Source organism: Macaca thibetana, chromosome 17 (assembly GCF_024542745.1).
Source record: "Macaca thibetana thibetana isolate TM-01 chromosome 17, ASM2454274v1, whole genome shotgun sequence".
NCBI classification, from domain to species: domain Eukaryota; kingdom Metazoa; phylum Chordata; class Mammalia; order Primates; family Cercopithecidae; genus Macaca; species Macaca thibetana.
The window spans coordinates 74,320,167-74,346,248 of NC_065594.1; the positions used below are offsets into that span (position 1 = coordinate 74,320,167).

The 26,082-nt window shown below is 39.5% G+C and overlaps 2 protein-coding genes across 3 annotated transcripts in view; one reads left to right on the plus strand and one right to left on the minus strand.

Moving 5' to 3' along the window:
• The window catches only part of CLDN10 (claudin 10), a 1,179,064-nt gene that overhangs the window by 33,772 nt on the left and 1,119,210 nt on the right, over window positions 1-26,082 (plus strand). The gene's annotated exons all lie outside the window — the stretch shown is intronic.
• DCT (dopachrome tautomerase) overlaps window positions 3,324-26,082 on the minus strand; it is a 66,172-nt gene continuing 43,413 nt past the window's right edge. For both annotated transcript variants that reach the window (XM_050766554.1, XM_050766553.1), the window contains exons 6-8: window positions 25,409-25,544; window positions 8,541-8,742; window positions 3,324-5,771 (exon numbers count right to left, since the gene is read on the minus strand). In XM_050766554.1, coding sequence (XP_050622511.1) covers window positions 5,593-5,771; window positions 8,541-8,742; window positions 25,409-25,544 — 517 coding nt within the window. In that variant the 3' untranslated portion in view covers window positions 3,324-5,592. The remainder of the gene's footprint in view (window positions 5,772-8,540; window positions 8,743-25,408; window positions 25,545-26,082) is intronic.

Here is a 26,082-nt window from a genome sequence, read left to right on the forward strand (position 1 = left end):
CACTTTGTGAGGTCCAGGCAAATGGATCTCTTGAGGTCGGGAGTTGGAGACCAGCCTGGCCAACATGGCAAAACCCCATCTCTACTTAAGGTACAAAAATTAGCGTGGCATAGTGGTGTACACCTGTAGTCCCAGCTACTCAGGAGGCTGAAGCTGGAGAATCGCTCAAACCCACGAGGCGGAGGCTGCAGTGAGTCAAGATCTCACCATTGCACTCCAGCCTGGGCAACAGAGCGAGACTCCGTCTCAAAAAAAATAAATAAATAAAATAATAATAATAATAACACATTTGCTGCATTGGAAAATAGGTCTTCAGCAAAGTGTGCTATATAACGTATCAATAAGGAGTAAGCTAATGGTTCTTCTCAAGGAAAGATTGCATCTTCTGTCAGCATTTGATGTGTTTCAAATCAAACTCCAGTTTCTTCACTTATGTTTTTCCTTTTCCTTTCTCTCCATAAAATCAGTGACTATCACCAGGTCTGTAGTATTCCTCCAGAGAGAACCCCAGAAAAGAATAGCAGGTAGACATAGCTGGAAAATCGAAGCCCCAATTTTCCGACAAAGAAAACTAGCCAGAATAAGCAAGCAAATTACATGTGCACGTGTTTCTCTTTAATCTTTACCTGTGTATTTCCCTAGAGGGGAAAGGTTTATAAAAACTAGAAAGAGGCCATGTTTTCTTTATCATTTGAGTTTACCAATCACCTAATGTAATCCACCATGGGCTCCTAGTTTTGAAAAGCAAATTTTCTACACCAAAGGACATCTTCAGACACTGCTCACACCCACACCTGAGTTCAAATATTTATATATAGTTTTAATACATTGATCCAACATTTGTTTTAAATACTTTCCCCAAATTTTCTTGATGACAGTTTTTAATAGAAAAAATATGTTCCCCCAATTTCCAGCTGCAATGTGATCATATAAACAATATTTAACTAAATTATATTCTGTGTGTATTTGCCAAGCCTAAAAGCGTTTTTGCCCAGTGGCCTGAAATGTTCCTCCAAACTTTTCTGGCTTACTGGTAAACATTTAGCATTTCAAAATAGATTGAAAGGGGAGTTGTGAGAGCCTATGTAGGAAACTGTTTCTTTCTAAATATTGGGCTTTATCTGTTCTGATTTCTGAATTCATGGCAAATCTTCCAGCCTTTTTTTCCACTCTGGGTAGGCAATCAACCACAGTCGAGGAAAACAGCTTTAAGAACTTTACTACATTGTGCAATTTTCTAATAAAACACAAGAGGGCAGGTTTTGCTTTATTGTAAGCCTAATTCCACTCCCCTAGTAATCAAGATTGGTCATTGGGCTAATTGCAAATTCAGAAACCCTCAATAACATACAAAGTGAAGGAGTAATCAGGGTGCATAACTCTGGCAGTGAAATTTGTTGTTTTAATGAAGAAGGCCAAGCTCAAGCATCTCTACTTAGCATTATTTACAACCAGTACAATTATACTTGGGAGGCACTGTGATGGTTTTAGTTTGTTTATAAACTGCCAAAAGAGCAGAAAATGGCTAACAGAATGACCAAATTCAGTCATATTAGATTTAAGAAGTCTGACTAAAGTTTATGCGGCAAATAACGTAAGTGGGTTAATGGCTTCTACCAAACAGATGCAGCTGTGGTGAACATTTATACAGACCATGCAAGTATTGGATAGGAAGCTTGTTTTTAGAAAACTCTAACTTATAGTTCACAATATTCTTGCATATGGTTTTCAAGATTTCATTTAATGCCCTGCCAAAGCAGAATTAAATTCATAAGGGTTTTTTCAGCTGGAACTGCTGTTACGGCTTAAGTCAAAGTATTGTCATCTTTGGAGAGTTTCTAGAGCAATTGCTGCTTGAGTCCATCAGTGTGAGACAGGCATTGGTTTGCCTGACTAAATAAATTGCCCACTAACTCCTTACACTGAAACAAAGCTTTTAGGATATCAGACAGTGGAAGATCCTAAAATGGCATGTGTGAGGACTTAGAGGAGAGGTAGGTGGAAATCTTAGCTTTCTATCCTAGTCTCTAAAAGTGGTAGAATTAAGGCCTACCAAGAGTAGGAAGAAGATGCATCTGGAAAGAAAATACACCTGAAGAGTGTCTCCTTGTGTTAGGTTGCACAGCGTATAATTCCACCTAGCATATGTGCAATTCAAAATCCAAAGGATAGGTTGTATGGTAACTTCAAGGCAGGGATCTTATGTTTTCTCCAGTACATCTTAAAACAGATGTCAGAAGCTCTGAATGAAACCTTCTACTTTGAGATTAGTTTATTCACTCATTTATTCATTCAACGAATATTTATAAAGTACTCAGGATAAGTAAGGCACTATAGAAATAGGAAGAGCTTCAACCTCAGATTTTGCCATTGCATTACAGAAAGTAATTACCTTCCACTAGGGGTGCATTGGTTCGTTTATGCACATATATCAACCCCCAACATTCTCTGAGTACTTAAGGCAAGGTGCTTTGATATAATGACTGTGTAGCTGTACAAACGGGTGTACAACCTGACCTTTAACTTCAGGTCTAGATGTGGAAGCAAACCTCACATAACCATTGCCACATTGGTTCTAACTTTCTTCTTCTGGGGGTCTCCAACAAACTGACCCATCTGGAAGGCTTACCTGGGGGATCACCAAGTTAGCTGCTGCAGGACCTCTCTTCCCTGGTCGGTCACTTGAAGTAGCCGCCTGCTTCCACCCCAGGATGAGTCACTGGACTGTGGGGCTATCAAAAGTAACTTCACCTGGGGAAAGGCTGGCTCTCCTTTTCCTACCTGTTCAATACAGATTCAGAAAATAGCAATTGTTTGGAAACTCACCAAGAAAATAGCATATCGGTTTAAGAGATTACTTTTCAGACTGAGGTTATTATGTATTTTACATGTATATATACTTCAATATACATGTTGAGTGCCCAAAAGATGGGAATTGATGCACACAAATTAAAAAACAATAATCCTCAAAAGATAAACAATAATCTGTAAAACAACATTTATTTTTCGTTTCCTTTTTAGTAAGTTTTCTACTTCTTAATAATGTAAGATTAAAACTAGTCACTAAAAGTATTATAATTAACAATGTTAAATCGTAAGCAAGATACAAATGTCAATTTTAGAATTAGAAAGGAATTTAATGCACAAAGGAAACATGTTATTGCATTTTACCCCATTTCTGAATGTTAGCTTTATAAAAAGCATTTCTATTAAAATCATATATGCAGTTTTTCTAATACTGAAGATATAAGCATAAAGTGATCTGGTCATTTTCTTCAAGGTTGAATTCTTTCCCCCATCATTGAGAAATATAGCCCACAGTATTTGGTGACATTTTGTGAGTTTATTTGCATGATATTCAATGTAAGTAAATACCAACATTTTATTCTGTTGGTTTATGCTACCTTAATATTTGTTAAAACGTGCTCATAATTGATTTATTGTAAGGTCAGAAAATGCTAGAAAATTGTATTTCTCTTATATGAACTACAAAATCAGGGAATTCTCCCAGGAAGACATTATAAAACATAATAGTTATAAAAAGTTGCCCACACTATAGATAAAAGTAGCTAAGTATAACTGATTACTATTTTTTTCTACCTAAGATAAATCTTGCTTTAACCAAATCTTATGAGAATATGATATATGAGAATTCTGATATACCTGACAGATAAGCTAGAGGTGGTTATTTGCTTTATGAAATTATTCATAATAGTTCACCTATAAAAAGCAGTTTTCCCTGGTGCTTTTAATATATAATTGATTAATACATAACTTTTCAGAAATATATATACCATGCGCAATTATATCTTCATTTTAACAAATTTCTCTTTTTGTTTAAAACCAAGATTTAAAAATGTGTTCCCCAACTATCCTGAGCTCAGAGCATAAACATTCCAGAGTGGAGCTTGTGAAAGATACAGTGCTGTATTATCCATGAATATTGTTAATGGCAGGATTTGAAAGGTATGCATGTGGTTGAAGCTAAAAAGCCCAAGCAGGGCTTTACCCCCATGAAGGACTCTGGGCTATCTTGATCTTCACCACCGAGCCTGCTCTCAGATGCACCTGTAACTTTATGAGATTCAAACTCAAATTCAGTTCCAACTGGGCTTTGTCCACTTCTCTGGCTTTAGCAGTCCTATTGCAGGGGGAAAACTGGTTCTTGGTGAGTCTTGCACTCTCTAGGCCCCCTTTATGTAGAAGGCAGCTCCCGGGACCTCTTAACACCCATTCTTTACATTCATTCATTCCAGTAGAGAGGGACCCCGACAGACAAACCACGCCCTAGAACTTCAGTCTCACTCCTGATGCACAGAAACCAGATATGAGCAGATGAAATTTGCATGGAAATCTCAAGAGCCATTAACTTCTCTGAAGTGGGGTCCATCATGATAAGTCTGAACATCGTAGTAAAGATTGCCTCATTCTTACTTCTCATGATCTGATGATTGCATAGCAGAATATAACCACTTAATTCTGAATTGCCATGTTTTGTACAGATGGTTTGCTTTCAAATAAGGCTTAATTGGTCAGCATTCGTAAGTAACTGTGAGTATACTGCAACATTAATGAATCTAACATCAATGCTTAAAAATAAGCCAAGTGCATTATGTGGGAATAATTTTTCATCTGAGGTTACCTAGTAAAGAAATTGGTTCAGGATCAGCCAAAGAGACCTCAGACTAATAGGATTCAGGTCAAATTGTCTCATGTTCAGGTTTATAGCCTCACCAGCTTTCAGTCAGCCTTTCTTGGAAAGAGTAATTCTGTATTTGTTATAGGTTTACAGCAGTATATCAACAAACCAGGAAGCTCTATGATTTTATTATCTTCTCTATTTATCACTATAGAATCAATGTGTATCTAGCTATTGAATCCTGTAATATAGGTCTACTGTTTAAAACTGCAGATTTTAAGTAAAATCTGTAAAATCTAATTTACACAATAGAGCGGAATTGATCCTTCATTTAGTCATTTTCTGTCCTGTAAAGAAAACAAGGCTTATTCTCATCTTCTAAGCTGGAGAGGAAAAAGATAGAGGACAGAAGAAAAATAAGCCCAAGGAAGATAATCAGGAGGGTACCTAGAAGCAGAGATGTTTATAGCTTAAAGGGATCTTGGAGATTCATCTAGCACCTACCACCTCCCACCTCCATGCCATTCCAATAAAGACACTGGGGCTAAGAAAAATTGATGCATGGTCTGGGCCAGGTCTCAAATTGCACTGACCTGCAAATTTAAATGACTCCCCCGGATCAATGTTTTGGGATTTTTTTGTTTTTTTAAATGCTTTCAGAAAAGGAGGAGGCTTAATCAATATGGGGGATTATTATCAGATATCACAAACTGTCAGGTCTACCTTTATTTGAAGATAGAGGTAGCCTCAAGCACGTTAGTTTGGGTTTGTTAAACAAGCAAGCAAAGTGGAAACTACAGCTAAGCATCTTCTGAATGAGATCATCATCACTATAGAAGAACCTATGGCAAAGATCTTCAACTCGAGAAGGAACAGTGAGGATTAGTTCCTTTACTGTCAGGGTCAGAACTATGGGTTGGCCAGCCTCTTCTCTTAGGTAAGTCATGAGCAACCTAGGCTTCTTCTGTGTATCTCTTGCTGCTTAAATGTGTCTCCATTAGGGGTGTATATCCTTTTCGAAGTCTTCTATATTGAAGAAAGGCCAGCAGCACAAAAAGACCAACCAAAGCCACCAGCGTTCCCATGACCACTGAGAGGGTTGTGGGCCAACCTGGAGTTTCTTCAACTGAAACTAAAGCAGAAGAGAAGGGTCTACCGTCAGCATTTTCATCAGCTGAATACTTTCAGAAGAGAAGAAGAGCAAGCGCACTTGGCTTTCACATGCTTTTTTGTTGATAAAGCAAAACTACTCTTGCTAGACTAAAATTTATCTTCTCCTTTCTCACCATTTATCATATCCACAATTGTTTTTCTTGGGGAAGTTGGAAATGGCATCCCATTACTTAAATACAGCTTATTGCATTTTAAAAATTTGTTACAATAAATGCTTATGTGGAAGAAACCCTCTAAGGAGGAATGTAACTACTTTTGTGAGTTAGAAACTCATTTGTAAAAGTGCATGCTAAAATGGCATCTGGGGAGCTGCAAAATATACAATCCTCGAGTAGAGAAATTCTGCTACTGTCTCCACTTTTTTTATAGAATGATAAGCCTGTGAGAGGGATCAGACTGGCTGTTACACTAGGAGACATTCAATAAACAAGCAGATATTTATACCCATTTGAATAGTTGTGAATAAAATGTCAATCTCCCACATGATAAATCCAGTCCTCTATTCAAACATATTTTATAAGCACTCTTCCACAAAATTGGTGGATTTCATTTTTGGGGTTTTTTGTTTGTTTGTTTTGTTTTGTTTTAAGACGGAGTCTCGCTCTGTCACTCAGGCTGGAGTACAGTGGCGTGATCTCGGCTCACTGCAACCTCTGCCTCCCGGGTTCAAGCGATTCTCCTGCCTCAGCCTCCCAAGTCACTGGGATTACAGGCATCCGCCACCATGCTCAGCTAATTTTTGTATTTTTAGTAGAGACGGGGTTTCGCCACACTGGCCAGGCTGGCCTCAAACTCCTGACTGCAGGTGATCCACCTGCCTCGGCCTCCCAAAGTGCTGGGATTACAGGTGTGAGCCACTGCGCCTGGCCAAATTTCATTTTTAATATACGTATGCCTATTTGTCATTTATTTTAAAAATTATATTCTCTTCGGCCAACTGTTCTTAATTTCAGCTCTTCTGAATTTTTCTATAGCTTACACTCACCTAAATATAAGATTCTCTTTCTAGTCCTTTTCCTGCAATCCCCCGGGAGGTCCTGACCTGTCCTGATGGGATTCCTCCAAGAGGGTTTTGATGTGTCTCCTCCCGCTTCAATCCAGCAGCACCTATTGCCGACTTCATCTTCTTAAAACACAGATATTTTGATTCTGCCATTTCTTTGTTCAAGACCCAAAAATGGTTGCCTTTTGCTTTTGTCCAAATCATCTGGCTAGTTTTTTAAAAAATTATGTTTTAGAAAGTGTGGCAACATACACGTAACATAAATTTGACCACCTTGAAAATAGTAAGTGTTGCTGAGGCTGTAGAGAAATTGGAATCCTTGTGCATTGCTGGTGGGAATGTAAAACGGTGCAGCCACTATGGAAAACAGTATGGGGATTCCTCAAAAAAAAATGGAACAAAGAATCACCCTATGACCCAGCAATTACACTTCCGGGTATACCTAAAAGAACTGAAAGCAAGGTCTAGCGGAGATATGCAGTGCAGTGGCATTACGTACATTCACATTGTTGTGCGACCATTAGCACCATCCATTCTCAGAACCTTTTCATCTTGTAAAACTGATACATTGTGCCCACCAAACAGTAACTCCCTATTCTCCCCTCCCAACCCCTGGTAACGTCTGTGAATTTGACTATCTCATAGTCTCATATAAGTGGAGTCATGCAGTATTTGTTTTTATGTCTGGCTTACTAAACTTAGCTTAACGCCCTCAAGGTTCATCCATGTTGTGGCATGTATCAGAATCTCCTTCCTTTTTGAGGCTGAATAATATTCCATTGTATGTATACGCCACCTTTTGTCTATTCATTCATCCACGATGGACACTTGGGCTGCTTCTATTTTTTGGCTATTGTAAATGATGCTGCTATGAACATGGGTGTGCAAATATCTCTGCTAGACCTTGCTTTCAGTTCTTTTAGGTATACCCGGAAGTGTAATTGCTGGGTCATAGGGTAATTCTTTGTTCCATTTTTTTGAGCAATCCCCATACTGTTTTCCAAGGTGGCTGCACCATTTCACATTCCCATCAGCAATGCACAAGGATTCCAATTTCTCTACAGCCTCGGCAACACTTACTATTTTCTATTTTTTGATAGCAGTCATCCCAATGGGTATGAGGTGGTATCTTATTGGAGTTTCTGCCTGGCATCTAAGGCCCTCTATACCTAGGCTCTTTCATAAATTTGAACTTGATCTGACGTAATCCTCTGCCCAAGCATCCCACTACAACCAGGCTTGAAAGACTCAGGTCACAGAGGGAGAGATTGAGCTCTGAAATCATCTTGATTGCTTTCTAGGCTGAGACTTTGGGCAGATACACTGTACAGGGACTAGCTGGATTTAGAGATTATTCCTTGAGGCAGGCCTGTTTACTTCATTGGTTAGAAATTTGAAACAACCATAGAGAGGCTTTTTATTAATCCAACTAATTCAGAGAGAATTGTCAAGTCAGGTGTAGAAGTAGATAGTTCCTTTAATAAGATCTATTAAAAACTTTCAGTTTTCTAAAACAAGAGTCAGCTCATTAGTCCTTTTCTGATGTTTAATTGGTAGTTTAAAGGCTCGTTTTGCTAAATATGCATATGCTAGAAAAATGGTCAATAAACCTAACTAGACCTGAAAGCTTCAGTTAAAGGTCTTGGTTTACATTAAAAAGAAAGAAAGCAAGCTAGCTCCTTTAGAAGATGAATGAATCACCCATTTAGAAGTTGTGTTAGTTACCTGGCAGATCAATGGCATAGCTGTAGCCAAGTTGGTCTGCGGTTAAAAAGAGTTCTTCATTCGTCACTGGAGGGAAGAAAGGAACCATGTTGTACATCCGATTGTGACCAATAGGGGCCAGCTCCTGAGGCCAGGCATCTGCAGGAGGATTAAATCTTTTCATCCACTCATCAAAGATGGCGTCAGTAAAGGAATGAAGAACCTGCAAGACAGTTGAACACAGCGTTTAACATGAATCAGTCTGTTTCGATCACACCAACCTGACTGGAGCTTTCTCTAAAGTGGAATAACTTCTTCTTGACATGGGATCTTCTGTATACCCGTGTGTGGAATATCGCCTTCTGTATAGCACCGTGAGGAAGCCCAAATCAACTCATACAGAGTGACCATGATGGTGAGGCTCAAGATTTCAGAAAGAAAAACAGTGAAGTTTTCAATGATGTATGAACCTCTCTCTCCAAGCAGGATGATAAACCGCTTTGTCAAGGGTGAAAATGAAAGTTCATGTTGGATTTAACATTGGTTGCAGATTGAACGTTTGAGGCCTTCAACATATATGTGTTAACTGTGAAATTTAGAAAAAGGCAAGTATGATAAGATACATGTTCTAGTATTGAGATGATTTGGTTTAACAGGAGAGAAAGAAAAAGTTGCGTTTACAGGTTGAGTGTCTGAAATCTGAACATTTAAAATCTAAAATCCCCCAAACCTGAAACTTTTTGAGTGCCAACATTACACTCGAAGGAAATGCTCATTGGAGCATTTTTGGATTTTTTGGATTTGGGATGCTCAACTGGTATAATGCAAGTATTCCAAACTCTGAAAAAATTCAAAATCCCAAACACTTTTGGTCCCAAACATTTCAGAAAAGTGATACTCAATCTGTATCAATATTATAATATAAAGGAACAGTAAATTTTTCTCACCAGGAATACTCTTCTGTCTACTCATTTCATAACCTCTCACTTGAATTCTTGCTGTTATGCCAGCAAAAGAAAGTCTAGAAATGTAATGTACAAAGTGCTCATTTACATTTTCTCAAGGAAGCCATTAAAGTCCTTTTAAAATATAGCAATTACTATATGTTTTGAAATATTAAGAGCAAAATTTCCACATTGATAGCCCTGATTTTGTAACATGATACAAACTTGAGAGTTCAGTCCCATCTCGACGGTGGTGGTTGGAGTTCCTCACTCCTTCCTGGACGGTAAGTTCAAGGAGCTCAGGGGCAGTGTCTTTTTCTCATCCCCCCACCCCGCCTGGATCCCCAGAGCTTGTCACCCCAGGGTATCTCACATGGAGAAAGGGAGGTACTTATTTCAGGAAATACTTATTCAATGTATTCATTCTTCCATGCACCACTGTACCCTGTACCTCATTTATAGCACTGATCAAATGATACTATAACTTGTTATTTATGTATCTATGTCCACTAACAGGATCTTAACTCCTTAAGCTCTAAGATAAGGACTTTTCACCTTTGAAGTCTCAGGCTTAGCATACAACCTGGACGGAGTCAATGTTTACTAAGTATGTGTTGGCTGATGACAGTGTCATGCAGCTTTATTTACATAAACAGCTTGTGCAAATAACCAGAGTGTCTAGGGATGTACAAAAATATATTTTCCAAAGAAGGCCACACAATGTTTCTTGACTAACATGCTTTTCTAGAATCTTGCCACTCCTTCATTGAAGGTTGGCTTCAACTGGCCTTCCCTTGAAACTTGATGAGTTTCTGACTCTTTTATAACCAATAAAATGCAGCAGAAGTGACATTTTGTGACTTTCAAGGTTAAATCATAAAGTGTATTGCAGGTCCTATCTTGTGCCTGAGCCCTGAACCATCAAATAAGCAGTCCAGCTGTCCTGAGGCAGCCATGCCGTAAGGAAGCCCAAACCAACTCACATTGAGTGACCATGATGGGGAGGCTCAAGATTTCAGGAAGAAAAACAGATGGTGGGCCCGTCCACAGCTGCTCCAACACCTATCACCATCTGACTGCAACTGCACTGAAAGATGCTAAGCTAGAACTGCCTAGTCAAGCCCTTCCAAAATTCCTGACCCACAGGAATGGTAAGAAACGGAATGGTCACCTTCAAGCCATTGAGTATTTGGGTAATCTATTACGCAGAAATGGATAAGCACAACAAAGGAAAAAAGCCTGAGCAGAGCCTCACAGGCCCATGGTTACCAGCATGTGTAGGGAAGGGAGTTCCTTGGTCCCCTTCTCTCTCTCTCTCTCTCTCTCTCTCTCTCTCTCTTTTTTTAAGACACAAAATTCAATAGAAATTTTGTTTGTAGTTCTTACATTCTCAGTGTGAGCTGAATTGGGACCTGCTGCCCCATGCAGAGGTGGCCCATTCCTGGAGGCAGGGGAGAAAGGGAGGGGTGAAATGGGAAGAGCCCCATTCTTCCTCAGCATTGGGAGGCTAGAGATGCCGCCCCATTCTCCTGGGTTCCACGAAGGAGAACAGATGGAATGTCAGGTCTGAGACTTCTCCTCCACACTGCTGCCTCCTGGGTAGGAGGGGAGCTAAGAGATCCAGACAGAGAATGAGAAGGCAGAGGTGGTGAAACGGGTGTAGTGATGCAGCTTGAGATGAATAAAACACAGCCTGTGGAGCTGATGATCCAGGATCACAGAGGTCTGTAAACCTCAACAGTGGACACCAATAACATGGCATTGGGAAGGTAGGGAGGTATTATCTTATATTATTAGGCACCTAGCACACAGCACCTTTCTTGTAGGAAATTGTTATTCAATGGTTGTTATCACTATGAGTATACCATCAGTACTATTATTATTTTAACTTGGAACAAGGACTTATGGAAGAAGAACGAAGGAATTTGCATTTTGCAGGTGGGTGGGGCCTGCAAGCACCTCTGAAATCACACACACTATGTACATATAGCCAGTGAGGAACTGGGCATTTAGGAATGCATGTGACACATGCCTAGTGCTTTTTGATAAGTAAATTAGTGAATATTTATTAGTGTTTTCTCAATTACCCATAATGACATATTGAAACCTCAAAACAGCCTGATTTGGTGAATATTATTTGTTTGCTCAGGCTGCTGTAACAAAGTACTACAGACTGGGTGGCTTAGACACCAGGCATTTGTCTTACAGTTGGAGACAGTGTCTCACTTCTAGGCAGCTGGAAGTCCAACACCAAGATGTCAGTGGGGCTGGTTCCTTCTAAGCACTGTGAGGGAACATCTGTTCCAGATCTCACTCCTACCTTCTCGGGCCTTGCTGACAATCTTTGGCATTCCTTGCCTTGTAGATCTCCATCTTCATCCTCATGTAGTGTTCTCCCTGGGTGCAGGTGCCTATATCCAAATTTTCCCTTTTTATAGGGACACCACTCACTCTAGACTAGGGACCTACCCTACTCCAGTGTGACATTTTATGTTAATAAACTATATCTGCAACTATCCTATTTCCAAACAAGGTGACATTCTGAGTTATTAGCTATTAGGACTTTGACATATGAATTTTGCAGGTGACAATTCAACCCCTAACAGTATTATCCTGTTTTATAGATGGGGAATAAAAGGCACAAAAGTGTTAAGTGACTTGCCTAAGGGCACACAGCTAATATATGGTAGAGTAAGAATTTGAACCCAGGAAGTCTGGTTCTAAAGTGAGAGTTCTTAATCCACGTACTCTGCTTCCTCTACACCAGCACTCCCCAACCTTTTTGGCACCAGGGACTGGTTTTCAGGAAGACAATTTTTGTGGACCAGGGGGCGGTGGATGAGAAGGGAGATGGTTTTAGGATGAAACTGTTCCACCTTGGATCATCAGGCATTAGTTAGATTCTCATTAGGAGTGTGCAACCTAGAGCCCTCTCAGGTGCAGTTCATGATAGGGTTTGCACTCATGAGAATCGACTGCTGCTGATCTGACAGGAGGCGGAGCTCAAGCGATAATGCTCGATTGCCTACCATTCACCTGCTGTGCAGCCCAGGTCCTAAAAGGCCACAGACCAGTATGGGCCCGTGGCCTGCTTGACACCACCACACTGTAGTACAACCTTCAGGACCACCTAGAATAAGAAAAATTGATTTTGAAGGTGTATTCTCAAATCTTAACAATGCAGAAAGAGTATAGTTTGACCTATGAGTCCTAAACCAATCATGAACTTTTAGATAGCGCCTGAGTTCCAGTCAGGGATCAAATTGTGATGATAGAAAGAGACTATCAGGACATAAGGAAGATGCAGATGATGCAGATTCAGTGCTGTAAGAGGCAAATAACTTATAGAAAGCATCAGAATTCACCAAGGGAAAATGTAAATAATAAAGGAGAAGACAAGATTCTAAGGCAATTAATAATCTGGTGAGATAAAAAAAAAGGGGGGGGAGTAATAATAAGGAGTAATTGAAATTGTAGCTCTCAGGAGGGCTATAAAACGTACAATAAATGTTCTAGTAAGGCTGCACACAGTGGCTCATGCTTGTAATCCCAGCACTTTGGGAAGCTGAGGCAAGAGGATCACGTGAGAGGCCAGGAGTTTGAGACCAGCCCCGGCAACAGAGTGAGACCCCATTTCTACAAAAATTTAAAAATTAGCTAGGCATGGTAGTGTGTGCCTGTGGTCCCGGCTACTTGAGGCTGACATGGGAGGATCACTTGAGCCCTGGAAGTCAAGGCTGCAGTGAGCTGTGATTGTACCACCGCACTCCAGCCTGAGTGATAGAGCAAGATACTGTCTCAACAACAACAATAACAACAACAAAACAAAGATCTAGTAAGAACAATATACAGAGCACCCAAATTATAGAATGTAATTTTTTTTGAAAAGACTGGTATGCACTGAGAAAACGCAAAGAATCCAATGAACAAAATGCTGCAAGCAATAACATATCTGCAACCTAAAAAGAGAAGTAGTACAATCTACGGAATAAGTAGTTGTGTTAAAATGTGGGCATTATTCCTCAATAAGATACACTGAATTGCTCTTGAGAAACTAATTGTATCTTTGTTAAATACAAGTTAAAAATGAGCTCAGTTTATATTTCTGTAAAAGGTCAAATGTCATTTGCGGGTAGGAAGCAGAAGCAGAAGTTAAGTAAAGTGTATCATTGGGCCGGGCATGGTGGTCTATGCCTGTAATCCCAGCACTTTGTGAGACCAAGGTGGGAGGATCACCTGAGGTCAGGAGTTCGAGACCAGCCTAGCCAATATGGTGAAATCCCATTTCTACTAAAAATACAAAACATTAGATGGGCGTGGTGGTGTGCACGTGTGATCCCAGCTATTCGGGAGGCTGAGGCAGGAGAATCACTTGAACTCAGGAGGCGGAGGCTGCAATGAGCCAAGATGGCGCCACTGCACTCCAGCCTGGATGACAGAGCGAGACGCCATCTCAAAAAATAAATAAACAATAAATAAATTTGTATCATTGGTGCCTTTCATCTGCTCGAGGGCTACATGGCTATGTTTTGGTATTAGAAATTGAGTACTTCAGAAATGAGGTTCCAAATTTTGGCATATAAACCTATCCTATCTTGTTCCAACAAAATGAGGATAGGTACAGAAAATGAAAAAAAAAAAACAACAAGTAAATTTCAAAGTAGAGGCCATATTGAAAAAAAATTGTGATTACATGGGCTTTCAAGGTAAAGATTTTTAAAGTAACCCATGCAGAAGAAAGTAATCAACCAAAAAATATTGTACCTGCAGGATATAGAAAATAAAATACAAGAAAGTGTGCATTCTTTTTTCAAGACCATTGGAGGATAAAGTTACTATCACAGGGCCTTATCTTAAATGACTATAAATTCGGATTCCCACCACATAGATGAAATAAGAAAAGTGTCTGCATCTGGAGAAAGGAACCATGGAAATATGAGGCCGGCTGGGGGAAAGATGTGTGTACATCATTAAAGACCAGCACACTGTAGTTTTCACCACTTGAGTTCATGTGTTACTGCCCAGAAGGCATCCTTTGTCATCAGACTGGATCCTACTGTGGTGACATGCTATTGCTCTGGTCCTCTGAGAGTCAGAACTAAGTGACAATTCAAATGTGATCACTTAAAAGCCACATGACAGATATAAGCACACATAGGTCCATATGGGAACTCTAATTAAAACTTAAAGTAGAAGGCATACATTAAAAAGTTGGTTTGGAATTTTTAAATGAGAGAATTTCTAATGGCAGCTCCTAAAAAACATATTTCATCATGCTTGTTATTTTAGGGAAATATCTATTCTTGTCTTGTTCTACCAAAAATTTGAAAACAAATATAATTGGGATGTTGGTTTCACATTGCCCTAACTAGGCCATATGTAATAGGCATGAAATAGTTAAACAACACCAAGCCTCTATTTAATTAACTAAGCTCTGCCACAAGGAGGAGGGTACTATACAGAGAGAATATTTCAGTGACAGACGAGAAACAATCTCCTACGGACTCACTGTGTTCCCCTCCTCCCAACAAAATCATATTTGGAAATCCTAACCCCCAGGGTGATGGTAATAGGAAATGGGGCCTTTGGGAAATAATTAAGCCGTGAGGATGGGGTTCTCATGAATGGAATTAGTGCCCTTACCAAAGAGACCCAGGGAGCTCCTTCTCCCTTTCAACCATTTGAGGACAAGCAAGAAAATGGCCGTTATGAGCCAGGAAGAAGTTCCTCACCACACACTGAATCTGCTAGTGCCTTGATCTTCAACTTCTCAGCCTCCAGAACTGTGAGAAATAAATGTTGTTTAGGCCACTCAGTCTCTGGAATTTTTGTTTTGGCAGCCTGAATGGACACAATCATGGAAGGAAAAAAAAAGATATTGGAGTAATAATAGCATCTTCCAGGCTGGGCGCAGCAAGGATGGTGCTAAAATTTTCTCTCCCTATATCTCCCTATCCATTCTTTTATAGCACCCTGAGCAGGCAAAACAGAAAGTATTTCTCACGTATTTTGGAGGAGTTGTATCGGGAACACATCCTCCCACATAGACTTGTATAATAGCCTTGTATACTATATGTGTGTAAAAATGTACACAATATACATTGTATACAAGCTCTAACAGCATGCATACAAAAAAAAAGTCAAGAGAATTAGAAATGCCAATTCTAAACCCTTTAGGAAAAAAAGCTTGTTCTTCAAGAATTGAACTCGGAACAGATGCAGAGGACTACAGGAAGATTCTGCTAGCTCAACTTTAAAAGAAGTGACCAGCTCAACAGGCATATAAGCTGACATTACAGGTTGGAGAAACAGAACCAAGGTGATGCTAGAAGAGATTCTAGATAGAGACTAAGCTACCTCTCAGTCCATTCTTGGCTACCTCATCATGAAAACTCTAGGAGAGAGGAACTCAACTCAATGCTAGAACCATATTAGATTTGTATGTAAGTTGTGGTTTGTCATTATATGCATACTTTATCAAGAATGAATTGGATGTAATTCATAGGTTTAGTTCTTCTCAATAGAGTATGCATTTATCCTTATAAAGTCTAGAGTTGAAGGGAACCCATTCAGGTAACATTTACCACCTGTAAGATTAAAGAAAACAAGCCAGCCCCCAGCCTAGCCCATAGAAATCCTGCCACCCTGGGGAACCAGAGAGGGGTCCAGCCACCCTCTCTGATACCTCAGCTCTTACAAAACTCATCAAGATGTTATGCTACTTAGGAGGTAGTAACTGTGTACCTGCTATTTAAAAACTAGTATTAAATAAGTAAATGTGACATTTAAAAAGCATAAATACATGCTCACAATAAAAGCAATGACTCTATCATTTCAAAAGCCGTGCAAAATTATTCAGATCTGCCCTTCACCAATTCATGTTAATTCCTATTAATATGACCTAATGGGACTTAATATCCTCAGCTATAATGAATGCAATTGTGAAGAGATTGAGTTAAGAATTGTCTAAACTGACAAAAGGCAAAATGGTAGTTGAAAGATTGAACACGGGGAGATTTTTTAATAGGAAACTTTTCTTATAAATCTCTGCTTAACCACTTACTGGTTGGTGTGACCTTGACACATTTCTTAGCCTCTCTAAACTTTATTTTCCCTGTGTTTAAAACAAGAAGAGTAGTTTACTATATACGGATTTGTTCATTTAAGAGGTGGGCTTTGCATGACATCTCACATAGGAGCTGTCACAGAATAGATTTACAATAATAAGACACTGTCCTCACAAAAATATACAGAACTAAGTGTCAGGTACTGTTCTAGAGGTTGAATATGTTTTCAGTGATCACATTCTTTTTCCATAAACTAATAAAACCTACAAAATACAACTTTACATGACCAGAATATTAGGTTTTCCAGGAAAATAAAATATTAAAAGAGAATGTTGTATTTTGTTATACTCACACAGAGAACAAATTACTTTCACTAATTCTGACTTTTTTTTATCTTTAGGGTAATTTTTTTCTTTTTCCAGAAGTCATGATCACAAACAAAAGTTATGAACAGATAGATCACAGAAAAGGAGGTGCAAATTTTTTTTTTTTTTTGAATGTCTGAAAAGATGCTGGACTTCACTTTTTTTTTTTTTTTTTTAAAACAGAGTTTTGCTCTTGTCACCCAGGCTGGAGTGCAATGGCGCGATCTTGGCTCACTGCAACCTCCACCTCCTGGGTTCAAGTGATTCTCCTGCCTCTGCCTCCCAAGTAGCTGGGACTACAGGTGCCCAACACCACACCCGGCTAATTTTTGTATTTTTAGTGGAGACAAGGTTTCACTATGTTGGCCAGGCTGGTCTTGAACTCCTGACCTGAGGTTATCTACCTGCCTCGGCCTCCCGAAGTGCTGGGATTACAGGTGTGAGCCGCTGCGTCTGGCCTGGCCTGGCCTTCACTTATAAGAAGAGAAATGCAAATTAAAACTTGCTAAAATGCCCTTTTGCCTATCAGGTTGACAAAGATGAAAAAGCGTGATGACACAGGGACAAAGAGCATAATGAGAGGGAATGATGGGGGAACTGTGGCTCTGACACATAGGTGAAACACAGGTATTAGGAGGGAATATTGTCCAACCTTCTAGAGGCAATTCTGTAACATTTATCAAATTTCAAATGCATTTTTTTACCCTTTAAGCCAGGGATTCTATTGTTTACTTAGCTTACATGTTCAAGGACATTTGTTGTAGCATTGTAAAGTAAAAGATTAGAAATCACCTAAATGTCCATCCATAGAAAATAGTTTAAAATCTTAAATTTAAAATTAAAATAATACATTTCAGGATAAATCCTTGTAACAGAATACTATACAGCTATACAAAAAAATAATAAGAATGCCCTTTGGAACTGAAATGATTTGGAATAAGTTTTTTTAAAAAAAGTGGGGGGAAGGCAAAGGTACACAGGGGTCTATAATATGTTACCATGTGGATAAATATATAAACATATTTGTGTATTTATAAAATATATCTGGAAAATTAGAAAAAAATGGTATTGTTTGCAGGAAGGTGGTAGTGATAATATGGACTTCATTTTATACATTTTATATTTTGAAACTTCTATGTGCACTAAGATTTTAGGATGAAAAAATTTAGAAAACCATGCAATGACCTAAAAACTAAATAAATTAAGTGATAATGGGATATCATATATAATAGGTGCCTTATACAGATGGTCCTCTGTATAAGTAATCCAGACATGATTTAGAGTATACAGAAGGATGTGTGTACCTTATATGCAAATGTTATGCCATTTTATATAAGGGACTTCAGTAGCCACAGATTTTGGTACCCATGGTGGGGGTTTCTAGAACTAATCCCCTCAAGATATTGAGGGATGATTATAATTGCAACTGCATAAAACATATGAGAAGATGAAAAGAAATAAGCCAAAACATTGAGATGGAATTACAGGCATTTAAAAACTTTTTTCACCAACATTTCTGTAATTATAAATAATATAAAAATCATAAAACCACTAAAAATAAAAATTTCACATAAAACAGTGTTATTTTAATTTTTTAAAATATTAGTCTAATTACGATTTTTCTTATTTAAAGTAAAGCAAAATGGATATATCTTTAAATGCTTCACTCTTGGGAAGAAAAAAGCAATGCCCTATTGATATGGTTTGGCTGTGTCCCCACCCAAATCTCATCTTGAATTGTAGCTCCCACAGTTCCCACACGTTGTGGGAGGGACCCACTGGGATGTAATTGAATCATGGGGGTGGGTCTTTCTCATGCTGTTCTCATGATAGTGAATAAGTCTCATGAGAACTGATGGTTTTACAAATGAGCGTTTTCCTGCACAAGTTCTCCCTCGTCTGCCACCATGTAAGATGTGCCTTTCGCCTTCCACCATGATCGTGAGGCCTCCCCAGCCACGTGGAACCGTAAGCCCATTAAACCTCTTTTTCTCTATAAATTACTCTGCCTCAGGTATGTCTTTATCAGCAGCATGAAAACAGACTGATACACCTATCCTTCTTTTTTAACATTTCAACTAAACTCACTCTAACACAGAATTATTTATACCTGTAATTGTGAGCTTTTGATTTCACTAACTTTGTTGTAGCCTAGAACAGCAGACTCAGAAAGGCTCTTACAGGGTTAACTTAGGGTAGTCCATCAGCTATGTGTGGTTTAGAAATTCATTTTCTCCTGCTGCATATTTCTAAATTAATGAACCTATTTTACACACTGATGAGTAATAAGACTATTGTATGTTGTATTCCATTCAGAATGTCAATGTACAAGGTGGAAAACAGGCATGAGCTGTTTAGTATTTATCATGGAACCTATGGACCCCCCCCAGTCAATGAGGAATTGAAGGAACTTAGAACTCACCAAATATACTTTTTAAAAGGATAACATCCAAGTATACTCTTAAGAATAGTATCTTTAGGAATTGGAAGGAAATTACCACTACGTAGCATAGTTTCTTTCTTGGCATTTAAATAACTTTAAGTCTGTTGGTTTCCTTTTTTTTTTTTTTTTTTTTTTTTTTTTTTGCTTTTCTGGATTATATCTAAATTTAATATTGAAGACAGCACTTAGCTTTTCTCTGGCCTAATCTTATTTTCCATGATAAATGTGTGCATTTGCCTCAATTACCTTAAGAATTACTAGAGATTGCTTTGGAGTTTTTCCTGCACTTTAATGTTCTGCCTTCTATTCTCATTATTGTGATCACATACAATTTTGTAGCTCTATTGCTTGAAGAGATTTCACAAAAAATAATTTTAATAAATGTCATGTGCAATATATTTGCATGAATTGCCTCGTGAATTTGAAATTCCAGAAGCTATAACTCTGTTAACTGAAATGCTTTAACCTGGATCTCAATATGTGAAAAATCATTTAAAGCTGAATTGGCTTCAGCATAAAACTCTTTGAAAATGGCCTGAAGTAACTGTGAGTTCTGGAACTAGTGCCAAAACATTATTCATTTATGCCTTTAACGAAAGGCTGTGGCTTTTTACTTATTTGTATATTACACATACTACTAAAGAAAATAAAATTTTAACATTAAGTACATTAAAAGCAACAAAGACAAAGATGATTAAATGTCTTATATCTCTGAACCATGTTAAGTCACGGGATTTCTCATCCATTAAGTTACAATGTGAGCTTCCACCCTAAAGCAGAAGGAGAAATATGACTAAAGGGATATCCCTACTACAGGCCAGCTATGGTGGCTCACCCAGTGCTTTAGGAGGCCAAGGTGGGAGGATTGCTTGAGGCTAGGAGTTCTGAGGCCAGCCTAGGCAACATAGTAAGACCTCATCTCTACAAAAATAAAAAGTAAAAAAAAAAAAAAAAAAAAAAGCTGGGCATGGTGGTACGTGGCTATAGTCCTAGCTTCTTGGGAGGCTGAGGCAGGAGGATCACTTGAGCCCAGAAGTTCGAGGCTCCAGTGAGCTATGATCACGCCACTGCGTTTCAGCCTGGCAACAGAGAGAGACTGTCTCTTAAAAACAGAGAGAGAGAGAGAGGGAGGGAGAGAGAGATTCCTACTATCCTTACTACAAACTAATACAAAGAAGAGCAGTGAATCCTTTACACCACAGGTTGATAAATTAAAGCCTGAAGGCCTAACAGAGCCTACAACCTATTTTTGTAAATAAAGTTTCATTGCAACACCACATTCATTTGTTTATGCATGATCTATGGCTGATTTCATGCTACAGGGGCAGAATTCAGTAGTTACAACAGAGAACATCTGGCTCCAAAGCCCAAAAATTTGCTACCTGGCTATTTACAGAAAAATGTTGCCAATTTCCATCCACTTAGTGGGCTTGTTCAAAAGAAGGAGATAAGGTTTAGCAATCCTGGAGACTTGGGATGCAGAAAATCAAATTACTGGCATCACTTTTAATAGGAGAGAAAGAGTTGGGGTATAATCCTTAATTTATCAGAGGATTCTGCTGTTCTACTTATAACATATTGGAGTACTGGATAAGGAGTACTGTGACATTTTTCCTTATGAATATGAATTGTGTGTATAAATTGTACAGTTGACAATGTATGTTTTAATAAATACTTAGAGATGTGTAGTATAAATAGATGTACGGATGTATGGCTGAGAAAGCAGACACCAGAAATGCTTGGCATAAGCTATGGCTGAGACGATAGCCAGAAAAAATGATCGGAACCATCAAGTTAGAATCATCGAACAAGGCGGGCATTCTAGAGAAAAGCAAAGATCGCTGTGGCGGCATTACAGATAATCCCCCATCTTGTTAAATAAGCCCCCACCTTGTTAGACCATTAATTCAGACTTCTGACAACCCTTTCATTTATTGCTACTATGCAAATATGAGGAAAGAAACATTTTTTCAAAGGAAAGAACAACTCTACCAACTAATTCCGTCTCAAGATTTCTTGAAGCTCACCTGACTATGCTTTAACCTCTCTAGGAGCCCCAGAAAGCTACTTCACACCCATCAGGCAAGCTTAGAGTCACTGAAAGCTATACCTTCACTCTCCCTCTTCATAGCTCCTCTTTTTGTACCTGGGTTGAGTAACAATAATAATCACCTGTGAAATACTTCTGACGTTGTGCTTATTAGTAAAACGTCTTAGGGCATGACTGTCTGCTTTGGAGAACAAGATAAGAAATCTTAATTAAGGTTTGAAAATCTAAACCTAACATATGGTTCTCTAATTCTGACCATTATAAAGCACGTTATTATTTTTATGATAACATTTGTATTGTACTTGACAGGCTCTAGACCGGTTTCCTGTTGTCCTAATCTACTAAGAGTCACTTCACTGAGTACATTTTCACCGCCAGATCGGGTCGAGACCCACACGTTGCAGAGTGGGAAGCAGAAGCTCCATGTGGTTCAGATACATTCCCAAGATTGCCCTGGTCTGTATCAAGTAAAACTGATTGACTTGTAATCAGTCATGAAGCCTCCCAAAAGTCTAGAAAAACAAACTTCCAGCTGGGCGCGGTGGCTCACGCCTATAATCTCAGCACTTTGAGAGGCCGAGGCCAGAGGATCACTTGAGGTCAGGAGTTCAAGACCAGCCTGGCTAACATGGTGAAACCTTGTCTCTACTCAAAATACATAAATTAGGCAGGTGCAGTGGCACGTGCCTGTAATGCCAGCTACTCGGGAGGCTGAGGTAGGAGAATCACTTGAACCCGGGAGGCGGAGGTTGCGGTGGGCCAAAATCGCACCACTGCATTCCAGCCTGGGCAACAGAGTGAGACTCCATCTCAAAAAGAAAAAAGAAAAGAAAAACAAACTTCTATAAACTGATGGTTTGACGATGCATTATAAATGCTATATACAGACTGAATTGTGTTTCCCCAAAATCCATATGTTGAAGCCCTAACCTACAATGTGACTGTATTTGGAGATAGAGCCTAGAAAGAGGTCATTAAGGTTTAATGAGGTCAGAACAGTAGGGCCCTGGATTAGTGTTATCGTAAAAAGAGGCATCAGAGAGTTTATGCTCTCTCTCCCTCCACTATATGAGGACGCAGCTAGAAGGCTCAGGAAGAGCGTCTTCACCAGGAGCCAAATCAGCTGGCACGTCGGTCTCAGACCTCCTGGCCTCTAGAACTGTGGGATATAAATTTCTGTTGCTTAACTCATCCACTCTGTCGTCTTTCGTTATGGCAGCCTGAGCAGACTAAGACACATTGCTAAGATTAACATTAAGGCGAGGAAAATTCTGGAAAAAAAAACAGAGAGTCTCTGGATACCATACAATCTAACTGAATAACAATATAAACTCAAAATACTCGCAAAATAAGAAAGGAGAAGAGGTGAAATTTCTTCTTGGAATTGCTCCAAAACTATCTATTCAAGACATGCAACTCAGAAGACACACAGACAGGGTTAAAATAGACGATGGTGAGTTTAGTATCTGTAAAGCAGAAGCACTGTTAGGGATTGGCTACTGAAACAAGAATGTTTATGTTGTCTAAGTCTCTTACGACAACTTGAGTGACCTGTACTTAGAAAAGCAGTCCCTGACATTCAAGAGCTGGCCTGGCACTATCCACGAGGCCTTGATGTCCTCCTATCAGACATTAACAATTTCATAGAATATCGACAGCAGACAAGGCCACTCTGAATATATTATATTTTGAGTTTATATTGTTATTCAGACTGTATGGTATCCAAAGACTCTGTTTTTTTTCCAGAATTTTCCTTGCCTTAATGTTAATCTTAGCAATGTGTCTTAGTCTGCTCAAGCTGCCATAACGAAAGACCACAGATTAGATGGCTTAAGCAACAAAAATTTATATGCCACAGTTGTAGAGGCCAGGACGTCTGAGACCAAGGTGCCAGCTGATTTGGTTCCTGGTGAAGACGCTCTTCCTGAGCCTTCTAGCTGTGTCCTCACATAGTAACCATGACGGATCAGGACAAAAACAAGAAAACCCCATAATGTCTGAGCACAGACAAATTATGAACATTGTCCAAGACACAAGACGCATGACATCCCCTTTCCCGGCTAATGTGAGCATCTGCTGCTGTTTTACCAACTATGGCTTTAACCTCAGTCTAGTCTGCCCCATATACACATATAATTACTCTAACAAGACACCCAATCATCGAATCAGGAAGCTTACCCCTGCTTCCTGACAACATCCGATTCAGAGCAAGGCTTCCAAAAGTCCTCCCCAAACCACCTGGCACAAGCCCAAATCCTTTCTGTCTTTTCCAGCACCCACCAGCTGAGACTCTCCACAGTCCTCCATTCTCTCCCTGCAAGGAGTAACAGACCAATGTATTCAACTACACTGTGTTCCTAGAGGTCACAGACTGGAGAGCATTGACTAGGGCAGCTGAACAGTGTGGTCCTGACTCATTCTTCCTCATTTTGTTTGTCTTAGAAAAGTTCACCAGGGGATGAACATATTCTAAAAACTAAAGGCTGGGCCCAGTGGCTCATACCTGTAATCCCAGCACTTTGGGAGGCTGAGGCAGGCAGATCAGGAGGTCAGGAGTTCGAGACCAGCCTGGCCAATATGGTGAAACCTTGTCTCCAGTAAATATACAAAAATTAACCGGGCATGGTAGCGTGCACCTGTAGTCCCAACTACTTGGGAGGCTGAGGCAGAAGAATCACTTGAACCCGGGAGGCAGAGGTTGCAGTGAGCTGAGATAGCGCCACTGCACTCCAGCCTGGGCAATGGAGCAAGATTCCGTCTCAAAAAACAAACAAAAACACTAAAAAAGTTCAGAAATGTAAAATTTACAATGTTATTGTCAAGTTTTGTTCAGTTTGTTTTTGTTTTTCAAACAGGGTCTCACCCTGTTGCCCAGGCTGGGGTGCAGTGGCACGATCATGACTCACTGCAGCCTCAACCTCCCAGGCTCAAGTGATCCTCCCACCACAGCCTCCCAAGTAGCTGGGACCACAGGTGCATGCTACCATGCCCAGCTAATTTATAAAGTTTTTTGGTAGAGAAAAGGTCTCACAATGTTGCCCAGGCTGGTCTGGAACTCCTCAGCCTCCCAAGGTACTGAGATTACAGTCATGAACCACCATGCCCGGCAGTTTTCTTCTTTTGTTTTAAAGTGAGACAGAAATTAACTGATATACCAAAGGAGTTCATCACACTGAAATTTAAACAACGGTGAGGCTCCCGCACAGTCAACAGCAATCTTGTTTACTGTCTGTATTATTACACGTCAGAGGTATGAATCGATTAACAAATTAAATTGCCTCAAATGTGAGTTTTTGTATTAATGCCGTCAGTGAAGGCATTTGTCATTTTTTGCTTATATTAGCCAGGAAAGGGGATGTCATGCATCTTGTGACTTGGACAATGTTCATAATTTGTCTGTGCTCAGACACGGTTATGGAGTTGTCTTATTTTTGTCCTGATCCATCATGGGCACAGAGTGGCCTTGTCTGCCATCGATGTTCTACGAGATTGTTTATGTCCAATGGGGGACATCAACACCTGGTTGATAGCACCAGGCCAGCTCTTGGATATCAGGGGCTGCTTTTCTTCTTTCTCAAGTAAAGCTCACTCAAGTTGGCATAGGAGGTTTAAATGTCCAGCATGCCCTCTCCATTCTCCTCCCCTTTTCTGGCTAACAGAACCTCTCTTTCCTACAGGTAACACATTGAAGGTGGTTTGTGTGGACTAATGGACCTCAACAACACTCATTTAGCCAATGAAAATCATTTATTATTATGCTAACTTACGAATTCACCAGTGGAATTATAAACTCTTGTCTAAGATCATCCAAAAGTGAACCATCCCTGAAGCATGGGTTCTGAGTAGGGCCTTCAAATGCCACCTAACCATCTCTATGGTATAGATGGAAATTAATTTACATTTGCACACATCACGTTGTTCAACAGAGAATAAAACACCGCCAAATCTTAATTGTATGGAAAAAAGTAAATCTGACATATTATCTAGAAACTTTTCATGCATTCTGAGTCTTTGACATACCACAAAAATGGGATCATTGGCAGCTGAATGTGGCAAAGCGTTTGTCCCGTTCAAGAAGGAATGAACCAAATTATGAAGGCTCATCACTTGAGAATCCAGAGTCCCATCGGCTTTATCAAACCCTTCCAAGGCATTCCTGGGAGAAACAAGTATATCAGTGACAACAGACAAAGACTGATAAAGGTCTCTTTTTTGTCATTTTCAGCCTAGATGATAGTTTTCTAATTTGAGATTGGGTAGGTATATGGGAAGCTCTGTCATAACAAATTCACCAAGAATTAGCCCCAAACTTTAACAATAATCCTCTGTAAGGGGAGAGAACTCCTAATCAATGCTATTTCTGAATTATATCTCTTTTGTGTACTGTGTGACAACCTTCATACCTGTCTCTCATACCTTTGGAGAGCAGGTTCTGTGTTTTCTTCACATATTTATTGCCAGGGTTCAGTACCATGCCCAGCACATGATTGCGATCAATATTTTTTTAACATTTAATCTGATATTTATATTTCTCAACCAAATAGACCTTCAGCTTGACTGAAGGTCCAGCTACTCAGTAGGCTGAGGTAGGAGGATCACTTGAGCCCAGGAGTTTGAGGTTACAGTTAGCCATGATTGTGCCACTGCACTCTATCCTGGGTGACACAGCAAGACCCTGGCTCTACAAAAAAGAA